Source organism: Nomascus leucogenys, chromosome 11, assembly GCF_006542625.1.
Source record: "Nomascus leucogenys isolate Asia chromosome 11, Asia_NLE_v1, whole genome shotgun sequence".
NCBI lineage: Eukaryota > Metazoa > Chordata > Mammalia > Primates > Hylobatidae > Nomascus > Nomascus leucogenys.
The window spans coordinates 88,901,561-88,929,544 of record NC_044391.1 but is presented as its reverse complement, the minus strand read 5'-3'; the positions used below and the strand labels follow the sequence as shown (position 1 = coordinate 88,929,544).

The window sequence follows — 27,984 nt, the reverse complement described above, 5'->3', positions numbered from 1 at the left end:
TCAAAATTTATAGGATTATATTGTCTATAACTATTCAGTCTAGCCTAGTGAATACATAAAAAGTAAAATCAAGATTTAAAATAAATGCAAAATCTACATAATTATGTTGATTTTCTCTAAGAAAAAGGTTCAAAGAGCAAAAAGTTTTGGCAAACTGTACACTGTGTGTGTATTAATTTATTCGTTTAAAGGAAATTGAACTTGACTATGTTGCTTTTTCAAAGCAAACAAAAATACTGAAGATATTATAAACCAAGTCAAACAAAATGAAAAACTTCGTTTATCAAGTACTCTATTCCTAAGCATTCCACAAGCATACTAACAACACAGGAGAATCTTTTCTTATTTAAAGGATATCTCAATGGTATTGAAATATTTTAAGGTAAACCTTCTGAATAGTAGAATTTAATCTTATATCAGCTAATAAAAGTTGCATTTTGGGCTTTATAAAATCCACATGATTGACCGGGCACTGTGGCTCAGGCCTGTAATCCCAGCACTTTGGGAGGCCGAGGCAGGTGGATCGCCTGAGGTCAGGGGTTTGGGACCAGCCTGGCCAACATGGCGAAACACCGTCTCTATTAAAAAATACAAAAACCAGCTGGGCGTGGTGGCAGGCGCCTGTAACTCCAGCCACTCAGGAGGCTGAGGCAGGAGAATCACTTGAACCCAGGAGTCGGTGGTTGCAGTGAGCCAATATCGCGCCATTGCACTCCAGCCTGGGCAACAAGAGTGAAACTCCATCTCCAAAAATAAAAAATAAAAAAAAATCCACATGATTGCCTAATGACATTTACTCTTCCTTGTAGGTAATTCATTTCATTGACTGATGGCCATACAAATGTAGAAATAATGTTTAACAAGTAGTGATATGGTAATGAAGAATACCACAAACTCATAATACCAATACTGAAACAACAACAGTTAACCCAGCCTGTATACATTATACATGAAAACAAGAGCACTTTTCTATAATAACCTATGAATAAACCATAAGTCTTCTGAAAATATAAGCTGTAAAAGATTGTGCTAGGTACTATGTCCTTGGGCATCCATAAATTCTTTTGTGAATAATGCCTATAAATATCTTCATATTTTTAAAAAATATATTTCAAGTGTTCTAATATGCAGAGGAATTATGCATTTGTCCATAGCATGTAATAGAAAAAAAAACTTTAGAGTAAAACTATTTTTCCCCATGTTGGACAAGTATATTGCATTTTTTCATGCATACTGTCACCCCACACCCCCAAATCCCTCCAAACTCTATAAAAATTATACATTTTATTCCATTTATAAAAATATCAAACATGCAAATATTAAGTAGAGTTTTGCTAACAAAGTGAGAAACAGCAAAGTCTGTGGACAAACATGAAAGGCCTTACTTGGGAGTTTGTTAGAAACACACTCCAGGCTATTCAGACCACACCCTAGACCTACTGAATGATAAAGTGAATTTTTAATAAGATCCCCAGGTGATTCCATTACACAATAAAGTTGGAGAAGCATTGATTTAATACACTTGTTGATTGATCTAAGTTTCTATAAATTAACCATATCTAAAAAACTGGTTGTAAGTGAGTATTCCATATGTACCCTTTACTTTAGCATGTAACAGAATCACCAAGAAAGCTTGGGGAAAAAAGTGGATTTTCAAGTTTTTGAATTTAGTAGGTCTAAGATCAGGCCTGGTTTTCCCAAACTCTCATGAACTGAATTAAAGTTAATGATAATTGATAATAATAATTCTTGTAAACAGCTCCAAATCAGCACAATACCTAATACACAAGAAAGTAACACGCAAACTGTTTGTTAAATTTTGAAATATGTCAAACTTTTTCTGAAACTGTTCACCATAGAATTAAAAATTTGGCATTAAACAGAAATAGTTCCATTCATGAGATCTTATCAAATATTTTTTTCCAAGAAATATTAAAAGATAAAGTAATTTACTGGAGACCTTGAAGTTGACACTTTTGGAAGCAACTATTTATTATATTAGAAAATAAGACCAATATATTCTGCAGAGAGCTACTTATAACTCTCTCCACATCTCAAACACAAATGTGTCCAGTAGCCACTCAGGTAATTAACGGGAGAAACAAGGAACGTGATACTCCAATTACAGACATTCAAAATGTAAAAGCCCCATGCAGGGCAAACATGAACACTTGTGTGGGCAGCGCTCAGTCCCGTGACTTGTCATTTTCCAGTATACGTGCTAGCATGGTTTTTCTAATTAACTCTCCTGTGACGTGCCAAAGTGCATATTTTTATTGTTAGTTTGCTCATGTGGTTCATTTTGGGTTTTTTGGGAAATTGTAGCTTGGATTTTACTAACAGCAACAAAACACAGTGATACACCAGACTTGTAAACTCCTTTAGGCATATGAAGCCAAATGAATTTTTAATGATTTGGAAAAATAAGCTATAGGTATCTGAGATTTGCATAGCTCTGTTGTTTTTTTCTAACAGGTCTTGTCATGAAGCAATACGGAAGATGTCCAGTTTGTATGCTTTTGCCTACACTATACACTTATTTCCAAGAAATGACAGTGAGAATTTTTGTGGAGTACCTGTCTTCACCTCACTTGTTATTGCTTGTTATGCATATGCATATAGTGCTATCTTACTATGATGTTTTGATCCTGCATAATTATAAGAGATTTAAATGTGCAGAAACATTGTTTCCAAAGTTCACTTAGAGATATCTTTATACTACGACTTCTAAAATAAAAAAATAGATCTAGTCACATGTTCAATAGGTACTTTTATTTTAAACAAGAGCACACAAACACAATGACATAACAGGACCATTACCTTAATACTGATAACATTCCTTGACAAGTTACTTATAATTTACATATATTGTTTTTATCTGGAGCTATTTTAAATATTATCTTAAGATATACTGTAAAACACAAATCCTAAATATATACCAGTTGCAAACACAATGTGCTTAGTTACTGTTTTCCTTGTTATTCAAATAAAGTAACTTAAAGTTCTTCAAAGTCATGTCCACTTGTGTTCATTGTTTCAGGATGCATGACTCGTCCCATGAATAGAATTGTACCTGTATTGGTTTGGAAGTAAACAAAAGAGGGGGTGAACAAAATAATAAAATATTTATCTTCCTTCTTGCTTACAATTAATGAAAATATGTTATTTTCTCCTTCCTTCCTTCCTTCCTTCCTTCCTTCCTTCCTTCCTTCCTTCCTTCCTTCCTTTCTTCCTTCCCTCTGTCCTTCCTTCCTTCCTCTCTCTCTTCCTTCCCTTTCCCTTTCCTTTCCTTTCTTCTTTCCTTCTAGAGAAAGGCTCTTGCCCTGATGCCCAGGCTGGAGTGCAGTGGCTCCATCAGAGCTTACTGTAACCATGAACTCCTGAGCTCAAGCATTCCTCCCACCCCCAACACTTCTAGTAGCCAGGATAACAGGCATGTGCCACCATGCCTGGCTAATTTTTAAAAAATTTTTATTTATGTAGAAATGGGGTCTCACTATGTTACCCAGGCTGGGCTTGAATTCCTGGCCTCAAGTGATCCTCCCTGTCTGGAACTCCTGAAGTGCTGAGATTAAAGTCTGAGCCACCTCACCAGCCTTATTTTCATTAAAAAAAATCATTTCAACATTATAAATTATCTGATAATTCAGTTGGTCAATCTCTGGAAAAAGAATAAATAAATAAAAGTGTGAAAAATTATGTGATGAGTACTGAGAAAAAAAATCTCCATTTAAAAAAGAGGTTCTTTGTGACCTATTAAATAAAATTTTGTTTTCATAATAAACTTACCAGTTCTCCTGTTTCTGATAAGAAAGAAAAATGGATGGTCGACAATAACTTGAGGATACAGCACAGCCATCCTACTAATTGCAATCATTCCTACAGTGCAGAGAAAAAGTAATTATATGTCTGTGGATGTGCAGAGACTAATGAGTAATTCCTCAAAACCCTCTATGCCTATCCACCTAAGACAAAGACAACAATTTACAGGAAACAAGATTTTAAAGACTTAACTGGAGAAAAATTATAAAGGTGTTAACATTTCTACTTGATCTTTTTAAAAAACAAAACGAAACAAAACAAACACACACCACAAACAAAACAAACAAGCAATTTCTTCCCTCTACTCCACTAAAAATAATAGGACAATTTATTCTTCTTGTTACAAAATGTTTATTCTCAGCCTCACATAAATATGTGTGTCTTCACTAAAATGACTTTTGAGTAAAAGGAAGTAAAAAGAATAAAAAAAATCCCCAAACAAAAACTGAAGAGAGTTTCTCTATATTTTCAAATCATTATTTCTTTCGTCCGAAGTGGGTATTTTTACATAGGAAGTCACCAGGTTTCTAGTAAGTGGTCAGGATGGCAGTGATTAAAGGGAAAATATAACAGTGAGAGATACAACGAGGTATCCTATGACTGGGCTACTAAATTCCCCTGAGATCCTCATTATAAGATGATATATACTTGCTGCAGTTAATTGTCAAAAGAATGTCCAGATTACATGTAAGATTTCAAGCTGTCTTGATGCCTGAGGCTACTATGCTCTTATTTCCTTCTGAAAATACTATCCTAACATGAAAGTGATAGAGGTGGGGTATGTTGGGATAGTTAGTGGGTACGAAAATACAGTTAAATAGAATGAAGATCTAGTATTTGATAGCACATCAAAGTGATTATAAGTCAACAATAATTTGTTGTACATTTAAAAATGACTAGAAAAGTATGATTGAAATGTTTGCAATAAAAAGAAATGATAAATGCTTGAGGTGATGAATACCCCATTTACCCTGATGTGATTATTATGCATTATATACCTGTATCAAAAATATCCCATATTCTCCATAAATATATACATTTGCTATGTAACCACAAAAATAAAAAATAAGAACTTTTGCTGACAAAATTAAGAATAAACTTCAGCAAATAATTTGGTAGGAAGAAAAATGTTTAAATGGGTAGCAGGAAAATATTTAAAATATTTAAACAGGCAGCACAGCAGAAAAATCTATTTTTGCAGAACTGCCAATGTCTTCCTGTCTCTCATTAGAGAAAAAATGAAGATGAGAGTTACCTGTAAAGGGGCACTGGAGTGAGTTCACACTTCACATTCTATTTAGAAAATTTCGGCTGGTTCAGCATTTGCTTGACTTCTAAGTTAGAGCAGAGTGACTTTTTTGGCTGCATTTTGAAAATGACCCCACTCCCCACTCAAGATTGCTCTAAAAATACAAATCTAGAAGAGGGGAGAAGATTTTAGCAAACAGTACCTGAGACAGCAGCAGCTTCTGAGCCTTCTTCATTAACCTCTAGGAAGGACTTGTGAATTGCTTTGGAAAGAAAAATCTCCTTGTTATCTGCAAAAAGAGAATCGATGATCGATGTTCTTTTTTTTTTTTGTCATTCAGAGATAGGAAAATATTTTGCCCTTTTGTTAAATGGATTTTAGAGATCTAAGAGACTGGGATACTGAAGAAAACCTAGGAGATAATGTTACAAGATTTCATTTAGGAGATGACCATTGAAGATGTGGTTTTTAATTTGCCCTCATTTTATATTCTTTTGCTAATTTTCTTTTCCATTTTTATTGGTGGTTTTCCCATATGTATGTCTTATATTTTCAGAAAAAGTGGAAATTTTTTTAAATAGTGACTTCAAATTATTTCGTAAGTCAAGATTAAAATATCTCACACATTGCTCTTTAATTTTAAATATTAAAAGTATGAAATGGAAGCAGGTAAAAAAGCCAGAATAAAAAAAAGTTTTTTCCTTTTTTAACCTAATATTTAATTACTATGATAATGTAAATATCCTTGGCAAAGAAAAATGAAATTGACTTCTAGATTCATAATGTAAATTTATGAAAAAGTTACTTTCCATTACAATTAATTGGTTTATCTGAGGATTCACAAACATGCTTTATCCTAAGATAAGAGGAAGTAACACATTTTTCGCATTAGGAGGACTATTTTTCCCTTCCTATTTATGCCTGTTTTAAGATAATGGCTGTTATAGGCTATATTATGTTCTACACAAATTTATACATTGAAGTCATAACCCCCAGTACTTCAGAGATTGGCTATATTTGGAGACAGAATTTTAAATTTAAATGAGGTCATTAGGGTGGGTCCTAATCCAATATGAGTAGTGTTCTTAAAAGGAGAGGAAATTTGGACACAGACAGGTACAGAGGGAAGGCCTTGTGTAATGGTTAATTAACCGTATGTGTCAGCGTGGCTGAGCCATGGTGCTCAGATATTTAGTCAAACTGTCTGGGTGTTTCTATAACAGTGCTTTTAGATGAGATTGACATTGGTAGACTTTGAGTAAAGCAGATTACCCTCACAATGTGGGTGAGCCTCATCCAGTCAGCTGAGGGCTTTAATAAAACAAAGATTGGCCCTTCCCAAGCAAGGAAGAATTCTGCCAGCAGGCTGCCTTTGGGCTGCAATTTTTTTCCAGGTCTCCACCTGAAGATTTTGAGCATCCAAAGCCTCCATAATCATGAGCCAACTCTTTAAAAATTTTTCTCTCTTCATAAATATGTATATAATGACTAATTATGTATGTATATATGTTTGTATATTTACACATACATATGTTACAGGATCCTTGGGGTGTCACTTCACCAGCCAGAAACCTCTGTTGCCAGTGGTGCCTTTGCCTGAGTTTTGCTTAGGCCTGCTGGGTTCATTGTGCCCACTCGTCCTGGCAGGCTGCACTTGGCTTGTGCTACCAGCCCGGATCCCACACCTGCCAAGGGCGAGCCAGGTGTGGAGTGGTGAGAGGCATGTGAGTGAGTGAGCATGGGGTCTGTCTGCTGCACACAGTCAGGCACTCTGGCTACGGTGGGGCAGGCAGCTCCAGGCACTGGCATGGGGGCTGGCTCACTGCTAGGCTGCAGCTGGACCAGAAGTGCCACAAGCAGCTTCCACTACTGGCGCCAGGAAATGTGGTGGTGTTTGGAAGCTTGGAGACACCAGGAACTGCAGAGCTTCAAAGAGGGTGTCACAGTCCTGGCTCGGGAGCTACTAGGTCTGGGCTCCCTGAAGGGCCACGGCACTTCTCTCCTCTATTCTCTCCTTCTTGCTGCCTACAACATGGCGAGCAAGGGGCATGTTTCAGCCCTATTTGTGTTACAGCTCTTTCAGTCCCGCCATTTGGTGGGTCCCAGGTTCTTGTCCCACATCCAGGAAGAATGAGGCATGTAGACAAGTGGAGGGTGAGCAAGGCAAAGAGGTGGTTTATAGAGTGACACAACAGCTCAGAGGAGAACTGCAGTGAGTAGCTCCTCTCTGCAGGCGGGTTGTCCCAATGAGTGTCCAACTCTTAGCAGAGAGGAGACCCACAGTGGGTAGCTCCTCTCTGCAGGCAGGTCATCCTGCCATCTGCTCGAGTCTGACTGAGTTTGGGGGTTTTTATAGGCTTCAGAGGGGAGGAAATATGTGCTGATTGGTCCATGGGTGGCCACGGGTGGCCTGGAAAAAGCACTGTATAAGTTCTCATTCTGGTCCACAGAACTGGCAGCCTGGACCCCAGGCCTCAGGTCATCCCTGGCCTGAAGGTGGGGTTTCATTGGGGACCCTCCCCTTTCCACCCAGGAGCCTGTCTGCCTCCTGCCACCATTGGCCTGCCCTCCACAGTACCCATGGCATCCAGGCTGTCCGTGCTGAGGGGTGCCTGCAGGCCTGCACTGAGCTGCGTTTAGCTCCCTCTTGGCCTCCCTCCCATGCTCATCAGTGCCCAAAGTCTGGAGGGGGCCCAGTCAGCAGGGGGTTGATGTGTCAGCACTGCCCCAGGTATGTACACAGCCAGCCAGCTCATGACAGCACCTAGACTCGGCCACAACTTTGCTCAGAAATCAGAGTAGTCTCCGGCATCAGGGAGAGGCTAGGCAGTAGGAGCAGGCACTTCTGAGCCTGCAGTGGGCAGCGGCTTCCTGGGCCTGGAGAGTGCAGAGATGCCCAGGTCCACAGCAGCTGTGCCCAGGTTGGCTGGGCTCCCGCCTCTCCAACTCAGAAGGGGGCAGGCTTCCACTTGTTCCCAGCTCCTGCTGGCTCCGTGGAGCATGAAGCCCTGGCTGCTCCTCCCTCCCTTACTGCAGCCGGGGTCATGGCAGTGGCCACTCCAGACAGGCCACCACTGCCATCACGTAAATATGACTAATAAACCACGTGAAGATAGAGGGGACAGACGGCCATCTACACACCAAGAAGGGAAGCCTCAGAAGAAACCAACTTGCTGACACTTTTATTTCAGACTTACGCCTCTAGAGCTGTGAGAAAATAAATTTCTGTTTTTTAAGCCACTCAGTCTGTTACTTGTTACAGTAGCCCTAGCAAACCATAAAATGGCATTCAATCTTGGGGTTTCAACTTTTCCCTAAGAAAGAAACAAAACAAACAAAAGATGCCTCAAATACATTTTTTGAAAGAGCACAGGAGAGTAAGAAAAAGAATTACTCAAATTTATAACCCCCCTTTCAATTCCAGGAGATCTAATTCAGATTTCAGATAAATAACTTTGTTGCTGATGTCCAGTGCCATTAAAAGCACAATTGATTTCCCATTGGGTTGCTTAGTTAGACTTTGTAAGTATCAAGTCCTACCCACAAAATACATTTTCCTTCAAGCTTTGAAAAGCACATAATTATCTTGTATGTATATGGAAGGGTTTTCAACATTTTGGTACATCTGTTACAGAGGACCTGATTACTTTGAATAAGCCCCAAGACAACTAACAATGGCATCTCTGAATATACTTTTAATGGGAATATTACTTCCTCAGATCTTATTTGGAATTAAGATATAAGTACTGCATTATTAAATAGTCCATTTCACATATTATGATGTTTACTTCTAGAATGTATTTGTTGACTAGGAGAAAAATAAAAAAGCAATCAGGTTTTCACATTTAGTAATAAAGTATAATTAGCTCCCTCAAATCCAAAAGAGTAGTGTTTTTTTAAGAAAAATTTAAATTGTGTTAAGTAACTGAATATATTTAGTTGGTAAAATCAGCACATAAATTTCAAGACAGTAGCTGGGCGCAGTGGCTCATGCCTGTTATCCCAGCACTCTGGGAAGCTGAGACAGGAGGATCACTTGAGCCCAGGAACTCAAGACCAGCTTAGACAATATAGTGAGTCTTCATCTCTGTGTAAAATAAAATAATATTAATTTTAATTTTAAAAAGTAATAATAAAAAATAAAATAGTTAAAAAATAAATTTTAAGACAGTAAAATATATTAACTAGCAGCTATTTGATGCTGTATTATTTTCAGATTCTGCTGCCCATTTTCATCAGTCTGTGAGTTAAGCATCAAGAGCCAATATTATGACCTTGAATACAAAGGTGCTAGAACCCAGTTCCTACAGGGTAATGAGTATCCACATTGTCAGCTAAGCCCTTCTGAAGAATTCTAAAAGGGGTTCTCCTCAAAGACACCACATAATATTCCAACTACATCAATTGGCACATAGGAAACTGCCTCCAATAGCTACTAGGCTTGACCAGCTGGCTGCAGTAGGCACTTTGAAACAAGAAAAATCATCCCTTTATTTCTAGCCTCTGTCCCAAATGTTGTAATATCCTCTAGTCACCTATTTTCTTGCCTGTTCCCACTTGCCCCACCAAAATGATGGTGGTGGTAGTTGTGGCAGGGATATTGCAACGTACTTATGGCAGAAAGAGAAAGAAAACAAAGATGCTAAGGGTTATTCTCAGAGACCTAGTTATTTAAAAGATAATGAAATGGACAAACTTTTCAACAAAATTCATTAAAAAAAAGGGATTGTCCACAGAAACGATATTAAGAGCAAAAAAAGAACATACCCAAGAATACAGAAAATAATTTTTATCACAAAAAATACTATGTATAATTTTCTGCAGATAAATGTTAATTAACTTTATGAGATTATAAGTTATTTACTATGAATATCTATTTATTATACATGATTTGATAAGTTTTGATAGATATACATATATCTGTGAACCTTTCTCCACAAAAAAAATACAAAATATTTGGCTGGGCGCGGTAGCTCACACCTGTAATCCCAGCACTTTGGGAGGCTAAGGCAGGCAGATAACCTGAGGTCAGGAGTTTGAAACCAGCCTGGCCAACATGGTCAAACCCCGTCTCTACTGAAAATACAAAAAAATTAGCCAGGCGTGATGGCGGGTGCCTGTGATCCTAGCTGCTAGGGAGGCTGGGGCAGGAGAATCTCTTGAACCCGAGAGGCAGAGGTTGTGGTGAGCCGAGAACGTGCCATTGCACTCCAGTCTGGGTGACAAGAGTGAAACTCCATCTCAAAAACAAACAAACAAAAAAACAAAATATTTCCATCTACCCTAAAAAAGTATTTGTTCTTTTTTATGCAAATAATTTTGAAAATGAAGAGATTTGCCATGAGCTAGACTTTTATAGAAATGTATAAATTATAAAATTGAGTCAAGGAAAGAAAATAGAATATTTGAATAATCCAGTAAAGTAATTGAATCAGTATACAAAAACTTTCTCCACCCTTGAAATTAAAGACTCCAAGCCTAGATGGTTTTCTAGGTGATTTTAACCAAATCTTCAAGGAACAGATAGGATTGCCTGTTGTAAAACCGTTCTGGACATTAGAAAGAGAATAAAAGCTATCTAACTCATCCATAGATATTTCACTTTGCTGTAAAAATTGAAAAAAAAAAACAATATAAGAAAGAAAATCATAGACCAAACTCACCTATTAGCATGAAGATAAAATTCTTTAAAAATCAGAAAATTAAACTCAGCAACATACACAAATGATCTTTTTGAATGAGTTTCAATGGATGTTACAGTATGTCATGACTCAGCAGTAGAGAACTGCTCTCCTGACTGCCTCCAGTTCACCTTAAAGCTTCCTCCAGGATGATCTTATCAAAATACAAATCAAATTATGCCACTAATCCACTTAAAACACTTCATCCCCTCTCCTGCTTGCTCTCCCTCTCACCTCACCTTCAGTATATTGCAAACCTGCATACCTGCTCAATATAAACTATAAGCACCTCCATCAGGCTGCCTTTGCTTCCTTCAATTAGCATTCTTTACCCTATATGCTGTGCTTCAAATTATATGAACTGAAACAGCCTCATCATAGCATGCTTTGTCATTTCTGTATCTTTGTTTCCCTAGAACCTCCCTCAACTTTTGTTGTACAGTAAGACACCTAATCTACTTTAGAAGCTCAGCATCTAGCTCTGTGAGGCTTTTTCTGCTCTCCTCTAATTCCTAAATCACTAAAGTAGATCTGATCACTCTCCTATTGAACCCAGAAACTAATTCTATTGAAGCCTTTCTAATGTCATATTTGCACTGATGCTTCCCTCTTCCTGGACAGTCTACTTCCTTAAGGCAAGGATTGTGTTATTTTTCTTAGTAACCTTGTCTTCTGGCATATAGTAGGGCCTAAAGAATGAACTAACCTCTAGGAAACCCTAGAGGGAGTTTCCTGGTAATGTTCAATTTTCCAGTCTTTAACCCAGTATAATGTCATAGACAGGATTTCAGTAATTGTTGAATGAAAGTGGTTAACTATTTCATATTATAAGACTTTGGGTATATAAAGTCTTTCAGTGTCATCTGATGTGCACTATGACCACAACTCTGTTCATAATTATGGCTACAAAGTTTATTCTTGTAATAGGCCAGGCATGGTGGCTCATGCCTGTAGTCCCAGCACTACGGGAGGCCAAGGCAGGCCAATCGCTTGGGGCCAATTGCTTGAGCCCAGGAGTTGGACACCAGCTTGGGCAACATGGCAAAACCCCATCTGTACAAAAAATTACAAAAACTAGCTGGGTGTGGTAGTCCCAGCTACTCAGGAGGCTGAGGTGGGAGGATCACCTGAGCCCAAGAAGGTTGAGGTTGCAGTGAGCCAAGATCACACCACTGTACTCCAGCCTGGACAGAGTGAGACCATATCTCAAAAAAAAATTCTTTTTAAGTTTATTCTTGTAATAAATGAAACATAAGACAATAATCTAAAGTAGATGTTCCAAGAAAATTGACAACAGCAGCAGAGAGGGAAAAAGTGCAAAGGCCACATACATGCTAAAAGACTTCAAAATCTGATTGAGTAAAAGAGTAAGGAGAATGGGATCCAGCAGACTAGTGCTGTTGTATTTATTTCAGAGAAAGCAAAACAAAGATTGAATGCAACGTTTGGATTCCCGTATCATGATTAATTGCTACATGAGGGATAGCAAATGTCTGCACCTGTAAATGAGACCTTAGGACAATCAACCTTCAGAAAAACACCATCCCATTGGACACATAAGTAGAAGAAAATGGACAAATAAGAAGGCCGGGCATGGTGGCTCATACCTGCAATCCCAGCACTTTGGGAGGTTGAGGCGGGTGGATCACTTGAGGTTAGGAGTTCAAGAGCAGCCTGGCCCACATGGTGAAACCCAGTCTCTAAGAAAAGTATAAGAATTAGCCTGGTGTGGTGGCGTGCACCTGTAATAGCAGCTACTAAGGAGGCTGAGGCCAGAGAATTGCTTGAACCCAGGAGGTGGAGGTTGCAGTGAGCCAAGATTGTGCCACTGCACTCCAGCCTGAGTGACAGAGTAAGACTCCATCTCACAAAAAAGAAAAAAGAAAAAAGAAATCACATCACAGGTACTAAGGGGAAAAAAAGAAAATGAGGCCTTTTTTTCTTGAGACAAACTTCAAGCAGTCTCATTAAAATAAAATATAAGCAGAAAGTGGTCTAAGCAAGCATGTGTCTGCAGCCACAAAATCTTAGAAGTAGATCAGGTCATGCAGAGAAACAGGCAATGTCACGCAGTAGACAATCAAGACCATCTTTCCTGCTAGGCCATACACTCTTCAAGGCCTGGACTTTGCCAGTTCTACTTATCTCATCCACAATACCTTGCACACTGCCAGGTACCAGGTATGCACTCAGATATTTGATTAATTGAATCAGAATGCAAAGGGGTATTAAGGAGATTTACACTGATGAGCTTGTCTTGTTGGTTAGAGAAAAGTTAGCTATTCTCTCAATCAATCAAGCAAAGGCAAATAGTTTTTTGTTTTTAAATCTGCTGGCACCAAGCAGCCTTCTCCTTCTGGCCACAGCAGACAGTGCTGCCAAATGACTGGTCCTACTTTCCTCCAGGCAGCATGAGGCCAGGATTTTTACAATGGATGAGATGGGAACAGGGCCAGTAAACCCTAGGTTCCCCCAGAGAAAAACTGGGCAATAATTCAAGCTCTCCTGAAAAAAGCAGGGCAAGACTACAAAGGCATTCATTCAGTCACTTACTAAATATTTATTCAGTACCCACTACATATGAGGTATTGTGCAGGGCTGCAAAGGCTCTAAGTATCTGAGATTAACATCATGCTTTCAGGATGGCCATCATGCAAGTGTAGGCCACTACTTCCTCTGTGGCACTGTTCCTAAATTCAGCCAATTTAAATAGATTTCTGCGTCATCAACGGCATGCTCAAAATAACAAAATGACGAGAGTATTATAACAGAACCCTAGCATACCAAAAGTGTCTCTGTGCTTCAGTTGCCAAAATATTTTTAGCTTCAGCCCCACCCATGAAATTTATAAAAGTTCCTAGAATTTGAGTTCTCTTACGATAGGAATAATGTTTCTTTGTTTGCTTTTCTGGATAGATTTGTTACAAAACCAGCAAACATTCATTTATTGGTTCATTCATTCATTCATTCATTCGTTCATTCATGTGCTGAGCACCTACTATGAGCCAGATGCACCAGGTATACTATGATGAACTAAATAGTTCCTTCCTAATGAGAGGAAAGCAGACATCAAATAAGAGAACAATAAAAAAGCGAATCAATAAATGACTACAATTTCAGGGTATCGTAAGTATAACTAAGCTAACAAGATAAGGTGATATGTTGCTCAGTGACTGAGGCAGCAAAGAGGAGCTATTTGACACAGGTTATTCAGAAAGGTGGGTCTGAGAGGGCAAATCTTAGCTGAGACTGAAGGAATACAAAGGAGCCAGCCACTGGAAGAAATAAAGGGAGAGTATTTCAGATGGAGGGAAAAGCTAGTGCAGAGGCAGATACAAACTGGGCGTGTTTAAGCACCCAAAGAAGGGGCTGTGTGGCTGCAGTGGGGAGGGCAGGAAGTATGAGAGAAGTCCCCAATGCTTGTAGCCAGGTGGGGTACAGTAACATTTACTCACAGCACTCACCCACTCAGTATCTACACTGTCCCCCACCCCCCAAATTCTCTTCTGTGTTCTGGGGACAGAAAGATGTCTATGCTTTTGAATAGCTCTGAGCTCACAGACAAGTATGTAAACAAATAGTCTAGGAGAAAATGAAACATGTGCTAACAGAGGTGTGTGCAAAGTGCTACCAGATTCCAGATAAGGAAAAGTAAACGATTTAGGAAGGAAGAGGAATGTCAGGTCAAGCTTCTCTGATGTGTCGACCTTTCAGCTTGCTCTTAAACAATTAGTAAGAGTGAAAAGTCAGAGAAGGCAAGAAGGACATTCCAAGCAGAAGATTCTATTTGTAAAGTGAGAGAAACTTTACATCCCCAGTGGGGATCTCTTGAAGGTCCAGTTGGAGCCTGAGCTATGAGGAGGTTGGGGAGTAGGAGAGGACATAATTTTAAGAGCTTTGACGATGATGCTAGAGAGCCTGGATTTGTCCAGAAGTAATGGGACGCAATGCTTTGATTTTAGAAGATAGCTGTGGCAGCTGCTGTGCAGGGTGAATCAGATAAGCAAACAGCTGGGGGCAGGAAGATGAACTTTGTTAGCTGTTGCAATAATCCAGGCAAGAAAGTAGAATTGGAATTATGGCAATGAGAGAAATAGAGCCTTGTAGTTTACAGGTGCAAGGAGAAAGAGAACAAACAAGGGCAGGGGGTAAGAGTAGGTCCAGCATAAATCAACAGCACTTCAGTCTGGCCTGAATATGGCTTGTGGTGTGTCTTCTTAATTCCTTTATTTTATTGGCTCCTTTATTAAAGCTTGTACTTGATGCTGAAGGATTTAGTACTCTCTTTCTCCTTCCCCTTACACCTTCCAAGAGGATTATCTATTAATCCAAATGCTGACAGTCATCCATTTCCATTACAAAAATAGACCTTCTCTATAACAGGATCCTCACTGCAAGTAGATGAGCATTTTAAATAGAGCCTGAGAAGAAAATGATTCTCAGTATTTTCTGTAATCCATGTTTATTGTGTGAGGCTTTACTGTGTTTTATGTTAATGGAATTTACCAACAAAAGCAATGGACATCAAATTAAAATAAAAAATAAATGCAGTAAATATTGAGCATCTCATTTTATTCATTTCTTCATTCAGTAGGTGCTAAGCAGAAAGCACACTGCTGGGCACCATAGGACACACATGTAAGAATCAATCTTGGAGGGTTTAAATTCTGGCAGGGAATATTAGACACATAAATAACAATAATATGAGATAAAATGAGATATGTGCCATAAAGAAAGGCACAAGGTATCATGAATTTAAGAAGGAATGATTACTTCTGGTTGGTGTAGTCATGATGCCTTGATGAAATTGGGGATATTAAAGCTGAGGTTCAGTACAGGAGATTTTTCTTGTGGAAGAGACCTCACAAAGGCAGAGAGCTGGGGACAGGTGAGACACAGAGTGAGTACTTAGTTTGGCTGGTCAGGAGTTGTGTATATGGAATCAACCAGAGTGATGCCTGGTCTCAATGCCCCGCTGAGCAGCGGATGTGGCACAGCCGACTGAAGGCCGGCTTTGAACAGGAACTGGAACGATCTAAGAGTAAGTTTTTAAGGCGATTAATCTTGGCAGTGGTAGATAAAATAAATTAGATTGGAGAGAGATTGGAAACTGTTTAGAAGGCTATTGAAATAGTCTACAGCAGCAGTAATGAGAGTCTCAAATAAGAGTGGATGCCATGGAATAAAAAATGGAAGAGTGGACTTGAAAGGTCTTAGCAAAAGATCTCAAGTCACTCCGTTTTTCCAGAAGCAAAAGAAAGCAAAGCAGGTTTTATTTTTCCATACTGCTAAATCACGTATGCTATTTTTGAAGAAAGATACAATTTTATCACATAATTTAAGAAAGTAACAGTATAACAATACTACTAAATTATTCTCTGGGTGATTTCAAATTTACTAATTAATTCTATTACTAATGACCTTTTTTTTTTTTTAATAAGAAACAAGGTCTCATTATGTTGCCCAGGCTGGTTTTGAACTCCTGGACTGTCCTGCCTAGGCCTCTCAAAGTGTTGGAATTAAGGCATGAACCACTGTGTCTGGCCTATTAATGATATTCTTAAAAAGTTTTTTCTAATTTTTAAGTAACAATTTTAATTAAAAAAGCAATACATATACAAGGTAAAATTCCAAACACTACAGAGCAGTATATGAAACGAAAACTGCTCTTTCATCTAAAGTCTCTGTCCCGTATTCCAGAGGCAACTGCTGTTATCACTTTCTAAGATATTGTTCAAATATTTTCTAGCCATTTAAAAGCCTATATACATACATATATTGTTCTCTATCTTTTCATTTCTCTTCTTTTTCTTTTTCTTTTTCTTTTTTTTTTTTTTTTAGCCATTTCATATGCTTGACTCCTCTGTCTTTTGACGTAGTATGTTCCCATTCTGCCTTTTAATTTTTTTTTCTTCTCTGTTTCCACATGCTTTCTCCAGTATAGGATTTCTCAGCCTTTTCACTACTGACATTTTTGGCTGGATAATCCTTTGTTGTGGAGGAGCTCTCCTGGGCATTGCAGATGTTGGGAAGAATTCCTGGCCTCTTTGCCCAGATCCAAAATCTGGGCAAAGAAAATTTTTCTGGAAAGAATTCAGCATTCTAGATGCCAATAAAAACACTGATGTTTCATGGAAGGAGATCAAAATAGCAACATTAACAGGGGTCTGGAAGAAGTTGATTCTGACTTTTATAACTGACAGTTTCAAAATTTCATTGAAGGAAGTACTGTGGATGTGGTAGAAACAGCAAGAGAACTTGAATTAGAAGTGAACCCTGAAGATGTGACTAGATTGCTGCTATCTCATGATCAAATTTAAATGGATGAGGAGTTGCTTCACAGGGATGAACAAAGAAAGTGGTTTCTTGAGATGAGATCTACTCCTAGTGAAGATGCTGTGAACATTGTTGAAATGACAACAAAGGACTTAAACTATTACAGAAACTTAGTTGATAAAGCAGTGGTAGGGTTTGAGAGGACTGACTCCAGTTTTGAAAGAAGTTGTACTGTGGGTAAAATGCTACCAACAGCATTGCATGATACAGAGAAATTGCTCATGGAAAGAAGAGTACATGGATACAGCAAACTTCATTGTTGTCTTATTTTAAGAAATTGCCACAGCCACTCCATCCTTCAGCAACCACCACCCTGGTCTATTAGAAACCATCAATATCAAGGCATGATTCTCCACCAACAAAAAGCTTATGATTCACTGATGGCTCAGATGATCATTAGCATTTTTCAGCAATAAAGTATTTTTACATTAAGGTATGTGCCTTACTTTTTCAGACATGATGTCTTTGTACCTTTCATAGACTATGGTATAGTGTAAACATAACTTTTATATGCACTGAGAAACAAAAAGTTCATGTGACTCATTTTATTGGAATATTCACTTTAGTGCAGTGGTATGGAGCCAAACCTGTAATATATTGAGGTAAGCCTTTATATATCCTAAACACCATGAGATTCTCATTAAAGTAGCAACAAAATGCATGCAAATAATTTTCCTGGGTATTTATGGGGGTTATGAAGAGTTATAGACATTAATCATCAAGGTTATGTTATTTGGAGAGGAAAAAACTAGACATATGAAAATGATACCAACCTTACAAAGCAGACCATATGGTGCTCAAATAAATGGTGAACAGGCAAATGCTATTGAATTTAGAGGAAACAAGGAGGCAAGTTTTATAATTAAAACAATAATTTTTGAATGAATGATTCATAAATTAATGTGTGTGTGCATGCCATGGGGAATGTAAGGGCATATTGGTTAGGGTGGATGGCATACTGGAGCTGCTTAGACTCCGGCAAAACTAATAATGTAATAATCAAAGAATTCCCACTGAAAGACTGGGAAGTTTGCTTTAGATCTTTTATCAAGTGATCCTGAAAACCTGAATGGGGTGGTATTTGAGAACGGAAAATCCAGGATTTTTTACTTATGTTTAAGGGGGCAAATAGTCCTTATACCGTATGTAATGTGGGAACAAATAAACCTCTTGTCTTCTTCCCCTCATCCTTTTTACCCTTAAGTGAACATTTACTGTGTGTCAACTATATGTCAGTTCTTTACAAGGTACCAGGAATACAACCGTGAGTAGGACACACAGAAGGATTCAATTCTCATGGAAGTTTTGATCAAACAAACAGATACTTTGCATATACAATGTATGAATTCTCTGGAAGATATTTCCAATCTCTAAACCATCTGTATTCATAATGCATATTTATGGTCTATTGTCTCTGTCTCTGTAAAGGCAATTAAATATTACCTTACAAACCTTCCAAATATGTTAGAAATTATAAGCTACACTGACCACAGTAATTGATTTGCCACTGCAGTGCTACTCCGTCAGGACTGAGAGGCAGTAGGTATTCTATTTGTTTGAAATAACTTCCTAGATGTTTGGGTGAGACAGTGAGGAATTACTAATCAAACTGAAAATAGAGCCACGTGAAGAAAGTACAATGTAATTATCCAGTTGGAATTTGGCCAGTATGGTAAGACAGATTTCTCTCAATTCCTAAAGAAGAGAGAATGACAATGTTATATTATGCTAAGCTTCAGCCATGAATATATTTCTGACTCAGGTACAGATCCCACATTATTTTTTGAATCTCTACCAGTCCTACATTCTTGATAACCCCACTGAAGAGTTCAGAGCCCTAGGAGCTTGGATATAAGCCATGAAAACATTTACTCAGGGAAAGCCCATTTCTCTTATGTGGACAGGAACATTTATATAGTAGACATTTAGAAAAGCTCTATTAGTGTTTAGGGCTGTAAGCTCTCTGAACGAGGGGTAGAAGTTGTACCAAATATATTAGTATCAACTCATTGCTAGAAGCTGAGTGCTGTTTAGAAAACAACATGTTCAATCCTAAATCTGGGAGGACAAAGGCTTTTTTCATCACAGACACATTGAGAATTTCTCAAAAGCTATTAATATGACCCCCCCCAAACTGTTTCTCTCTCACACACACCTACATGTATATGTGCAGATGCATTGTGTGCACACATTTATATGCAATTTCAAGGGTTGGAGGGCATCAGCTTCTCTGAATTCAGTCTATGGGCCCTCACACTCCAGGTTTAGAAGCTATAGTTTGGTCAGCTTGATTCTCTATAGGCTGCTGCTTCAGGCTAAGAAAACTAAATTCTCTCCTTTAACACAAGAACTGCTAAGGAATCTATCATCTCAGTGCTATTTGGAAATTTGGGTTAAATAGTTTGCATATAAAGAGGGCTTACATGTTGAGTTTCTTTTATCTTAATATATATCTATCTTTATCTCATCAGAAAACAGATTGTATTTTTATTTTCTCTCTTCCACGGAAATGATAAAAATAATCCTTATATAACTTATTTACTCAGTCTTAAGTTCATTGTTGCCTTTTTTTGATGGCAAATTTCTTGGGGTTAGCTACTTAAAAATACTTCCAAAATTATTCTACAAATTATAAATGCTTTAACATTGCTAATATTTTGTGATTTTTTTTAACTCTGAAAAAAAATAGGGTATTTGAATCAAATAATTCAATTGGATTTTTTTTCTTGGGATATTTAAAATAAATTACTAGACACTCCAATATGCCCGGTATACTTTGAAGTTACTTCTTTAAAACCACTGTTTATTTATTTATTTATTATTATTACTATTTTTTGAGACAGAGTTTCGCTGTTGTTGCCCAGGCTGGAGTACAATGGCGCAATCTCAGCTCACTGCAACCTCTGCCTCCTGAGTTCAAGCAATTATCCTGCCTCAGCCTCCCGAGTAGCTAGGATTACAGGCACCCACCACCATGTGTGGCTAATTTTTTGTATTTTTAGTAGAGGTGGGGTTTCACTATGTTGGTCAGGTTGGTCTCGAACTTCTGACCTCAGGTGATCCACCCACCTCGGCCTCCCAAAGTACTGAGATTACAGGCATGAGCCACTATGCCCAGCCCACTGTTTATTTATTTTTTTATTAAAGAATTAGAACATGTTTATACCATCTCACTGGGTATTCTTTATTCTTTTAAAAAGGATCTTTGGTCTAGCTCTCACAACAGTCACTCATTTATCCTCCCTTCTTTCTTTCTTACGTGATTTACTACAATGGGACATATTGAGATAGTCAATCAACACATTTATTGATTATCTATTCTACAAGGCATTATGTCAGATGGGATGGGGAATCCAAAGATGTTTAAGACAGGTCTTCCGGAGAATATAATCTATTGTCAAAGATATGATATGAACCAGATAATATAAACTTAATGTTAAGACTATACCTATAGTTTTGCTTGTAGAGGTTAAATATATTTCATGCTAGATTTATTTGGCAAGTGGTAACTATATTTTACCCCAGAACTCCATAGTAAATAGAGGATTTAACATCATCTATTAAAATAGATGATTAAAATAGATAAAATAGAGGATTTTATCATAAATAAAGAGCACTTAATAAAGCTCTTATGGAATAACATTTTTAAAAATTTGTGTTTATTTCTTACCAGAGAGGCCTGTCAAATTTGCATCTTTGATGAAAATTTCAGTTATTCCAAGAGCCTTCAAAACATCTTTTAAATCAATTTCCTGTTCCACTGTGAACCTGGAGAACACATAGGGAGAAAAATATTTAGTTACAGCATCTTGTTACCTGGAACAAGAACAAAGTGTTAGATATGTGGATATTTAAAGTCCGCTTTATGGAGAGTAAATTATGCTAAAACTGGCTTTTGACTGCAATTAGCATTTGATTGAACATGGAAAAATAGGTGGCGTCAAAGAGATTGACATAACAAAATAGAATTTAAACACATAAGTAGGAAAATATATGATATAGACACAAAACCATAATATATGGTACAACAAATGAGTTTTGAGATCAAGTATCATTACCATATGATTACTTAGTATCATAGTTATTGAGTAAAACTTGTCAATGAGTAGCTTTCAAAATCCTTTGACCTAGTGGTAATATGTTTGATTTTTTTTTAAGCTGGCGATGACTAATCATACATTTACCTCGGTTATTTCATTCTCTTCTTAGTATCCTGGTCAATTTATGTTCCTTTCCCTCTGCCACTATGCAACTCCCACCCACATCAATGCCATGGACAAGGTTAAATTAGACCCAAATTCTGTTTTACAATAAATACATTTAGCATTTCAGCTCCCTACAACTCAGAGAAAGCAAAAATAAAACGTACTACATTAAAAAATGTATGCTTATGGTTATAGTGATCTCTAAAACATAAGCCTGTTCTCATGATATCATCACACAAAAGCCTATTAATCAATGGAGAGTGAGTTAAATATTATATCTTAAAAACCATGTGCTTTTACACTGAAGAATTTTTTTTTTTACTTTAAGTTCTGAGATACATGTGCAAAACATACAGGTTTGTTACATAGGTATACATGTGTCATGGTGGTTTGCTGTACTTATCAACCCATCATCTAAGTTTTAAGCTCCACATGCATTAGGTATTTGTCCTAATGCTCTCCCTCCCCTTGCCCCCCACTCCCTCAGACAGGCCCCAAGGTGTGATGTTCCCCTCCCTAAGTCTATGTGTTCTCATTATTCAACTCCAACTTATGAGTGAGAACATCCGGTGCTTGGTTTTCAGCTCCTGTGTTAGTTTGCTGTGGATGATGGTTTCCAGCTTCATCCATGTCCCTGCAAAGGAAATTAACTCATCTTTTCTTATGGCTTCATTGTATTCCATGGCATATATATGCCACATTTTCTTTATCCAGTCTATCATTGATGGACATTTGGGTTGGTTCCAAGTCTTTGCTATTGTAAATAGTGCTTCAATATACATACATGTGAATGTGTCTTTATAATATAATGATTTTTAATCCTTTGGGTATATACCTAGTAATGGGATTGCTGGGTCAAATGGTATTTCTGGTTTTAGAAAACAGCATGGTACTCCAAAACAGATATATAGACCAATTGAACAGAACAGAGACCTCAGAAATAGCACCTCGCATCTACAACCATCTGATCTTTGACAAACCTGACAAAAACAAGCAATGGGGAAAGGATTCCCTATTTAATAAATGGTGCTGGGAAAACTGACTAGCCATACGCAGGAAACAGAAACTAGACCCCTTCCTTAACACCTTATACAAAAATTAACTCAAGATGGATTAAAGATTTAAATGTAAAACCTAAAACCATAAAAATCTTAGAAGAAAATCTAGGCAATACCATTCAGGACATAGGCATGGGCAAAGACTTCATGACTAAAACATCAAAATCAATTGCAACAAAAGCCTAAATTGACAAATGGGATCTAATTAAACTAAAGAGCTTCTGCACAGCAAAAGAGACTATCATCAGAGTGAACAAGCAACCTACAGAATGGGAAAAATTTTTGCAATCTATCCATCTGACAAGGTCTAATATCCAGAATCTACAAGGAACTTAAACAAATTCACAAGAAAAAGCAACCTCATCAAAAAGTGGGCAAAGGATATGAACAGACATTTCTCAAAAGAAGACATTTATGCAGCCAGCAAACACACGAAGAAAAGCTCATCATCGCTGGTTGTTAGAGAAATGAAAACAAAAACCACAATGAGATACCATCTCACGCCAGTCGGAATGGTGATTATTAACAAGTCAGGAAACAACAGATGCTAGCGAGGCTGTGGAGACATAGGAATGCCATTACACTGTTGGTGGGAGTGTAAATTAGTATACTTAAGAGTTTTTTTAAACAAAAGAATCATAGGTCTTTATTTTTGTTTTAACTGACCTTATGAATTATTATATATGTGTATCAATTTTGAAAAAATAAAACATTATTTTAAAACAAAATGAAAATATAGTGATCATAAACAGAATATTAACTTAAAAAATAGTTTCCACAGCAAGCCAGATTGGTCTTAATATGAACTCTTCCCCAAACTAATGAATTGTATCACCAAACTTTCTTGTGAAAGACATGGACCAAGCATGCCTGCATCAAGTAACACATTTTTGTGTGTGTGAGACAGGGTTTCACTCTGTCACCCAGGCTAGAGTGCAGTGGCATGATCACACCTCACTGCAGCCTCGAACCCCCAGGCTCAAGCAATTCTCCTGCCTCAGCCTCCCAAGTAGCTAGCACTACAGATGCACATCACAGCACCCGGCTTTTATTTTTTGTTTTTAATTTGTTTGTATAGATGTGGGTCTCGCTTTATTGCTGAGGCCGATCTTGAAATTCTGGTCTAAAGCTATCTTCCTGCCTCAGCCTCCTGAGTAGCTAGGACTACAGACATGAAACACCACGCCTGAAAAAATACATTTTTAAACAAGCAAAGGCATTTATTACTTTTATTTTAAAAGTGAAAACAACTGGTTAGAACAAAATGCTTCACTTTTTCTAAGATGTTGCCTCCTAATTAATACAGATTATAAATATAAAATTTTAGGCCATAGGTTATTCTCTTAACAGAGATAAGTCCGTGATAGTCAACAAAAAGTTTCATTAGCATCATTTCTAATGTCTGGTTTTAAGGAAAATGAGAAGGAAATGATGGCAGTAAACAAAAGGAATGATTAGTGGAAAACAGTTTAGCAGGTTCACAGTTATGGAAAAATATGATTGACTGATGAGTACATGTATATGAAACAAACTAAACCAAGTGCTAAATTTTATCTAAATTTTGCACTTTGACTTAATATTGTTTATTTTGTTTTCTACTAAAAGCAGGTATTGATTGTGAAGTAGACTTGTTCTATGGTATCCATCTCAAAAAAGGGAATGAGTAAGAAAATACAGAATGTCTTAGACAATACATTCAATGGCTTAAAATATTTATGTATGTATGCGTTTGCTTATTGTTACTATTTATTTTTGAACACTTATGTGGAGCTTAGGATATGCCAGAAACTTGCAAGAATATAAAACAGGTATTAATTTAAATATCACCACAACCCTTGAAGCAGGTATTTTTGTTATTCTCAGGTAATAGAAAACATTGAGTAGCAGAAAGATGAAATAACCTGTATAACCAAGGTCATACAGTTAATAAGTGGCAAAGCAGGGCTATGGATCCAGGTGGTATTACAGTTGTCCTGATCCATTTAAAATAAGAAAGAGAAGGAAGATATTAGTAGGGGATTTTTTTTGCTTCTTAAAAGCAGCTTAGTTTGTTTCACACTTTTGTGATGAAACACTAGTTAATCAGGTGATGATGAGTGACCGATCCAGGCGAACTTCAGCAAGTTTCTTAATTTCTGAGGCTCAGTTTTGGCACAGGAAAATGGCAATAATAATACCTATTTCATAGTATTGTTGGAAAGATTAAATAAGGTTACATCTTAGGATGGTGCTAGCATGCAGGAGGCATGCAATGAGGAGTAGATACCATTAATACCATTTATTATATTGTAGTTATGTATAACATGTCACATTATTATAGATGTTAGGGTGTTGTATGTTTGCATTCCAGTAGTAATTGGTGTAATTTGATTAAATAGCTATATTAATCCCTGCCACCTTAACTGTAAATTAGCCGAATCTATTGTCTTATTTATTCCAATATTCGCAATATCTAGCATAAGACAAACCACATAGGATGCAAATGAAATAAAATCTAGGTGTTTGTAAGACTTTGTTCAAAGTTGAAGATAGGGAGTAAATAATCTCTAGTTGTCCATTCTTTGACTTTTTTAAACATCAAACTATTGAAAAATAGTGATTATTTGTTTATTATTTCTTTCCTCTTACTATAAGCTAATATTAATATAAATAATCATTATCTCCCATATATTGAGTGCTTACTATGTTTCAGGCACTATGCAAATCCTTTTATGAATAATATATTATTTAATGATTTCTGTGATGCTCTCAAACAACCCTATGAGATAAGTGTCATTATCTCCTGGCTGCAGAAGGCTAAACTGAAGCTTAAAAGAGCTAAGCAACAAGCAACTTTCTCTAATCACAAGATAACAGATGGTAGAATGAGGATATGAACGGGGAGGTCTTTCTGACAGTCAAGCCCCCACATAACTAATCACTATAATTCCAACAACAACTTTTAAAAATAAAAAAATTAGAAGTAGATTTTACATTTCATAAATTATAAACATTAAAAGCCATGACACTGCTTTTATAAAGCCAAAGGGCATGCCTGTTTTAATAAAGGCATACAATGTAATTTCTGCATTTGCAACTTTCTACCTGAATAAGTTGAAGAGGCATATGGAGGGTAGAGGTTTGAAGACCTGCAGAACAAGTGTTAGAAAATAACAAATATATCCTAGGTAGGAGACTATAACACATATAAGGATTAAAAACCCAATCATACCCTTTGTAGAAAAATCTAATGAAAAGCACTCATGTTAATAAACAAAATCAGGGCCGGGTGTGGTGGCCCACGCCTGTAATCCCAGCACTTTGGGAGGCTGAGACAGGTGGATCACCTGAGGTCAGGAGTTCGAGACCAGCCTGGCCAATATGGCGAAAACCCACCTCTACTAAAAACGCAAAAATTAGCTGGACATGGTGGCGCGTGCCTGTAATCCCAGGTACTTGGGTGGCTGAGGCAGGAGAATGGCTTTTGAACCTGGGAGGTGAAGGTTGCAGTGCTCTTGCAGAGCCAAGATCGTGCCATTGCATTCCAGCCTGGGTGACAGAGTGAGATTCTGCCTAAAAGAAAAACAAAACAAAACAAAACAAAACAACAAAAAAAAAATAGATGACTTATGTAGTTTTCTTTACAAACATGAAACTAAAATGCTTTATTAATAGGCAATTATTTCAAAATATCAGGATAGTTTCTGGTTACAAAATAGAGAACCACTTCACATCCTTTGATGTCCAACACTCTGATCACAAATGACAAATCTGAGACTACAAAGCCAGAGTAGACTGATAATACATACAGCAAGGTACATCTGCTTCCAAGTATTAAAGTATTTGATGCTGACTTTAGAAAAATCTTTTTATATCTAAGCTATATCAGTAAAGACTCAAAAGGAAGCATATACACTGAAGAGGAGAAAATTCAAAAGAATCAAGTTTAAAAAATTCAATTTAGAGAGAAGTATATATAAAGCTACCTATAAGATTAACACAGCGTAAATACCAGGACTTAAAATGTACACTAAACAAATTACAATAATATTAATAATAGGTAATAATTACATAATGCTTACGCTGTAGCAGATTTTATACTTAAGTGCTTTTTGGGTGTTTTACATAAATATTTTATATATGAAACAAACTATTTTTGCTACCATGGATAAATGGAAGGATCTGGTAATCTTATTTAAATCTTAGAGATGTACAACCATGTATATAAATCTTGTGGTATTTCATTGGATTTGGTAATGGGTACAGCAATCTTAGCTTTTCTTGAATAGATTCTTATATTTTGGATAAAAATACAATTTCAATTCAGCATCTAATTTCTGTAGAACTTACTGTTAAGGGGGAAAAATTGCTAAAATACAAAAGCAATTTCTTCTTCTGCATGACCCTCCCCTGCAAATACCCTCCCCTTTACCTCTTAAAGACGGCATTTTATATATTTTTATTATTTTAATAATAATCTACAAGAAACTTAAATTTACAAGACAAAAACCATCAAAAAGTGGGCAAAGGGTATGAACAGACACTTCTCAAAAGAAATTTATGCGGCCAACAAACATATGAAAAAAAGCTCATCATCACTGGTCATTAGAGAAATGCAAATCAAAAGCACAATGAGCTACCACCATCTCATGCCAGTTAGAATCGTGATCATTAAAAAGTCAGGAAACAACAGGTGCTGCAGAGGATGTGGAGAAATAGGAATGCTTTTACACTGTGGGTAGGAGTGTAAATTAGTTCAACCATTGTGGAAGACAGTGTGGCGATTCCTCAAGGATCTAGAACCAGAAATACCATTTGACCCAGCAATCCCATTACTGGGTATATACCCAAAGGATTATAAATCATTCTACTATAAAGACACGCACACATGTATGTTTATTGCAGCACTATTCACAATAGCAAAGACTTGGAACCAACCCAAATGTCCATCAGTGATAGACTGGATGAAGAAAATGTGGCACATATATACCATGGAATACTATGCAGCCAAAAAAAGAATGAGTTCATGTCCTTTGCAGGGACATGGATGAAGCTGGAAACCATCATCCTTAGCAAACTAACACAGGAACAGAAAACCAAACACCACATGTTGTCACTCACAAGTGGGAGTTGAACAATAAGAACGCATGGACACAGGGAAGGGAACATCACACACAGGGGCCTGTTGGGGGGTTGGGGGCTTGGGAACGGACAGCATTAGGAGAAATACCTAATGTAGATGATGGGTTGATGGGTGCAGCAAACCACCATGGCACGTGTATACCTATGTAACAAACCTGCATGTTCTGCACATGTATCCCAGAACTTGAAGTATAAAGAGAAAGTTCAAAAAATATATATAAAGGCATTTTAATATAAAAAAATAAAAAGCTCAAAAAACCTTTTATTTTAGATTCAAGGGATACATATGTAGGTTTGTTACATGGGTATATTGCATATTGCTGAGGTTTAGGATACAAATGATCCTGTCACCCAGATAGTGAGCATAGCACACAATAGTTTTTCGACCCTTGCCCCCTTTCCGTCTTCCCTCCTCTAGACATCCTCAGTGTCTGTTGTTGCCATCTTTATGTCCATGAGTACCCAACATTTAGCTCCCATTTATAAGTGAGAAAATGCAGTATTTGGTTTTC

General features: G+C 37.3%; 1 protein-coding gene across 2 annotated transcripts in view; it reads right to left on the bottom strand.

Annotated features, from left to right (window-relative positions):
• Window positions 1-2,750: 2,750 nt before the first annotated feature.
• SERPINI1 (serpin family I member 1) overlaps window positions 2,751-27,984 on the bottom strand; it is an 89,229-nt gene continuing 63,995 nt past the window's right edge. For both annotated transcript variants that reach the window (XM_003256411.4, XM_003256412.4), the window contains exons 6-9: window positions 20,759-20,856; window positions 5,274-5,360; window positions 3,790-3,879; window positions 2,751-3,073 (exon numbers count right to left, since the gene is read on the bottom strand). In XM_003256411.4, the coding sequence (XP_003256459.2) occupies window positions 2,997-3,073; window positions 3,790-3,879; window positions 5,274-5,360; window positions 20,759-20,856 (352 nt within the window). In that variant the 3' untranslated portion in view covers window positions 2,751-2,996. The remainder of the gene's footprint in view (window positions 3,074-3,789; window positions 3,880-5,273; window positions 5,361-20,758; window positions 20,857-27,984) is intronic.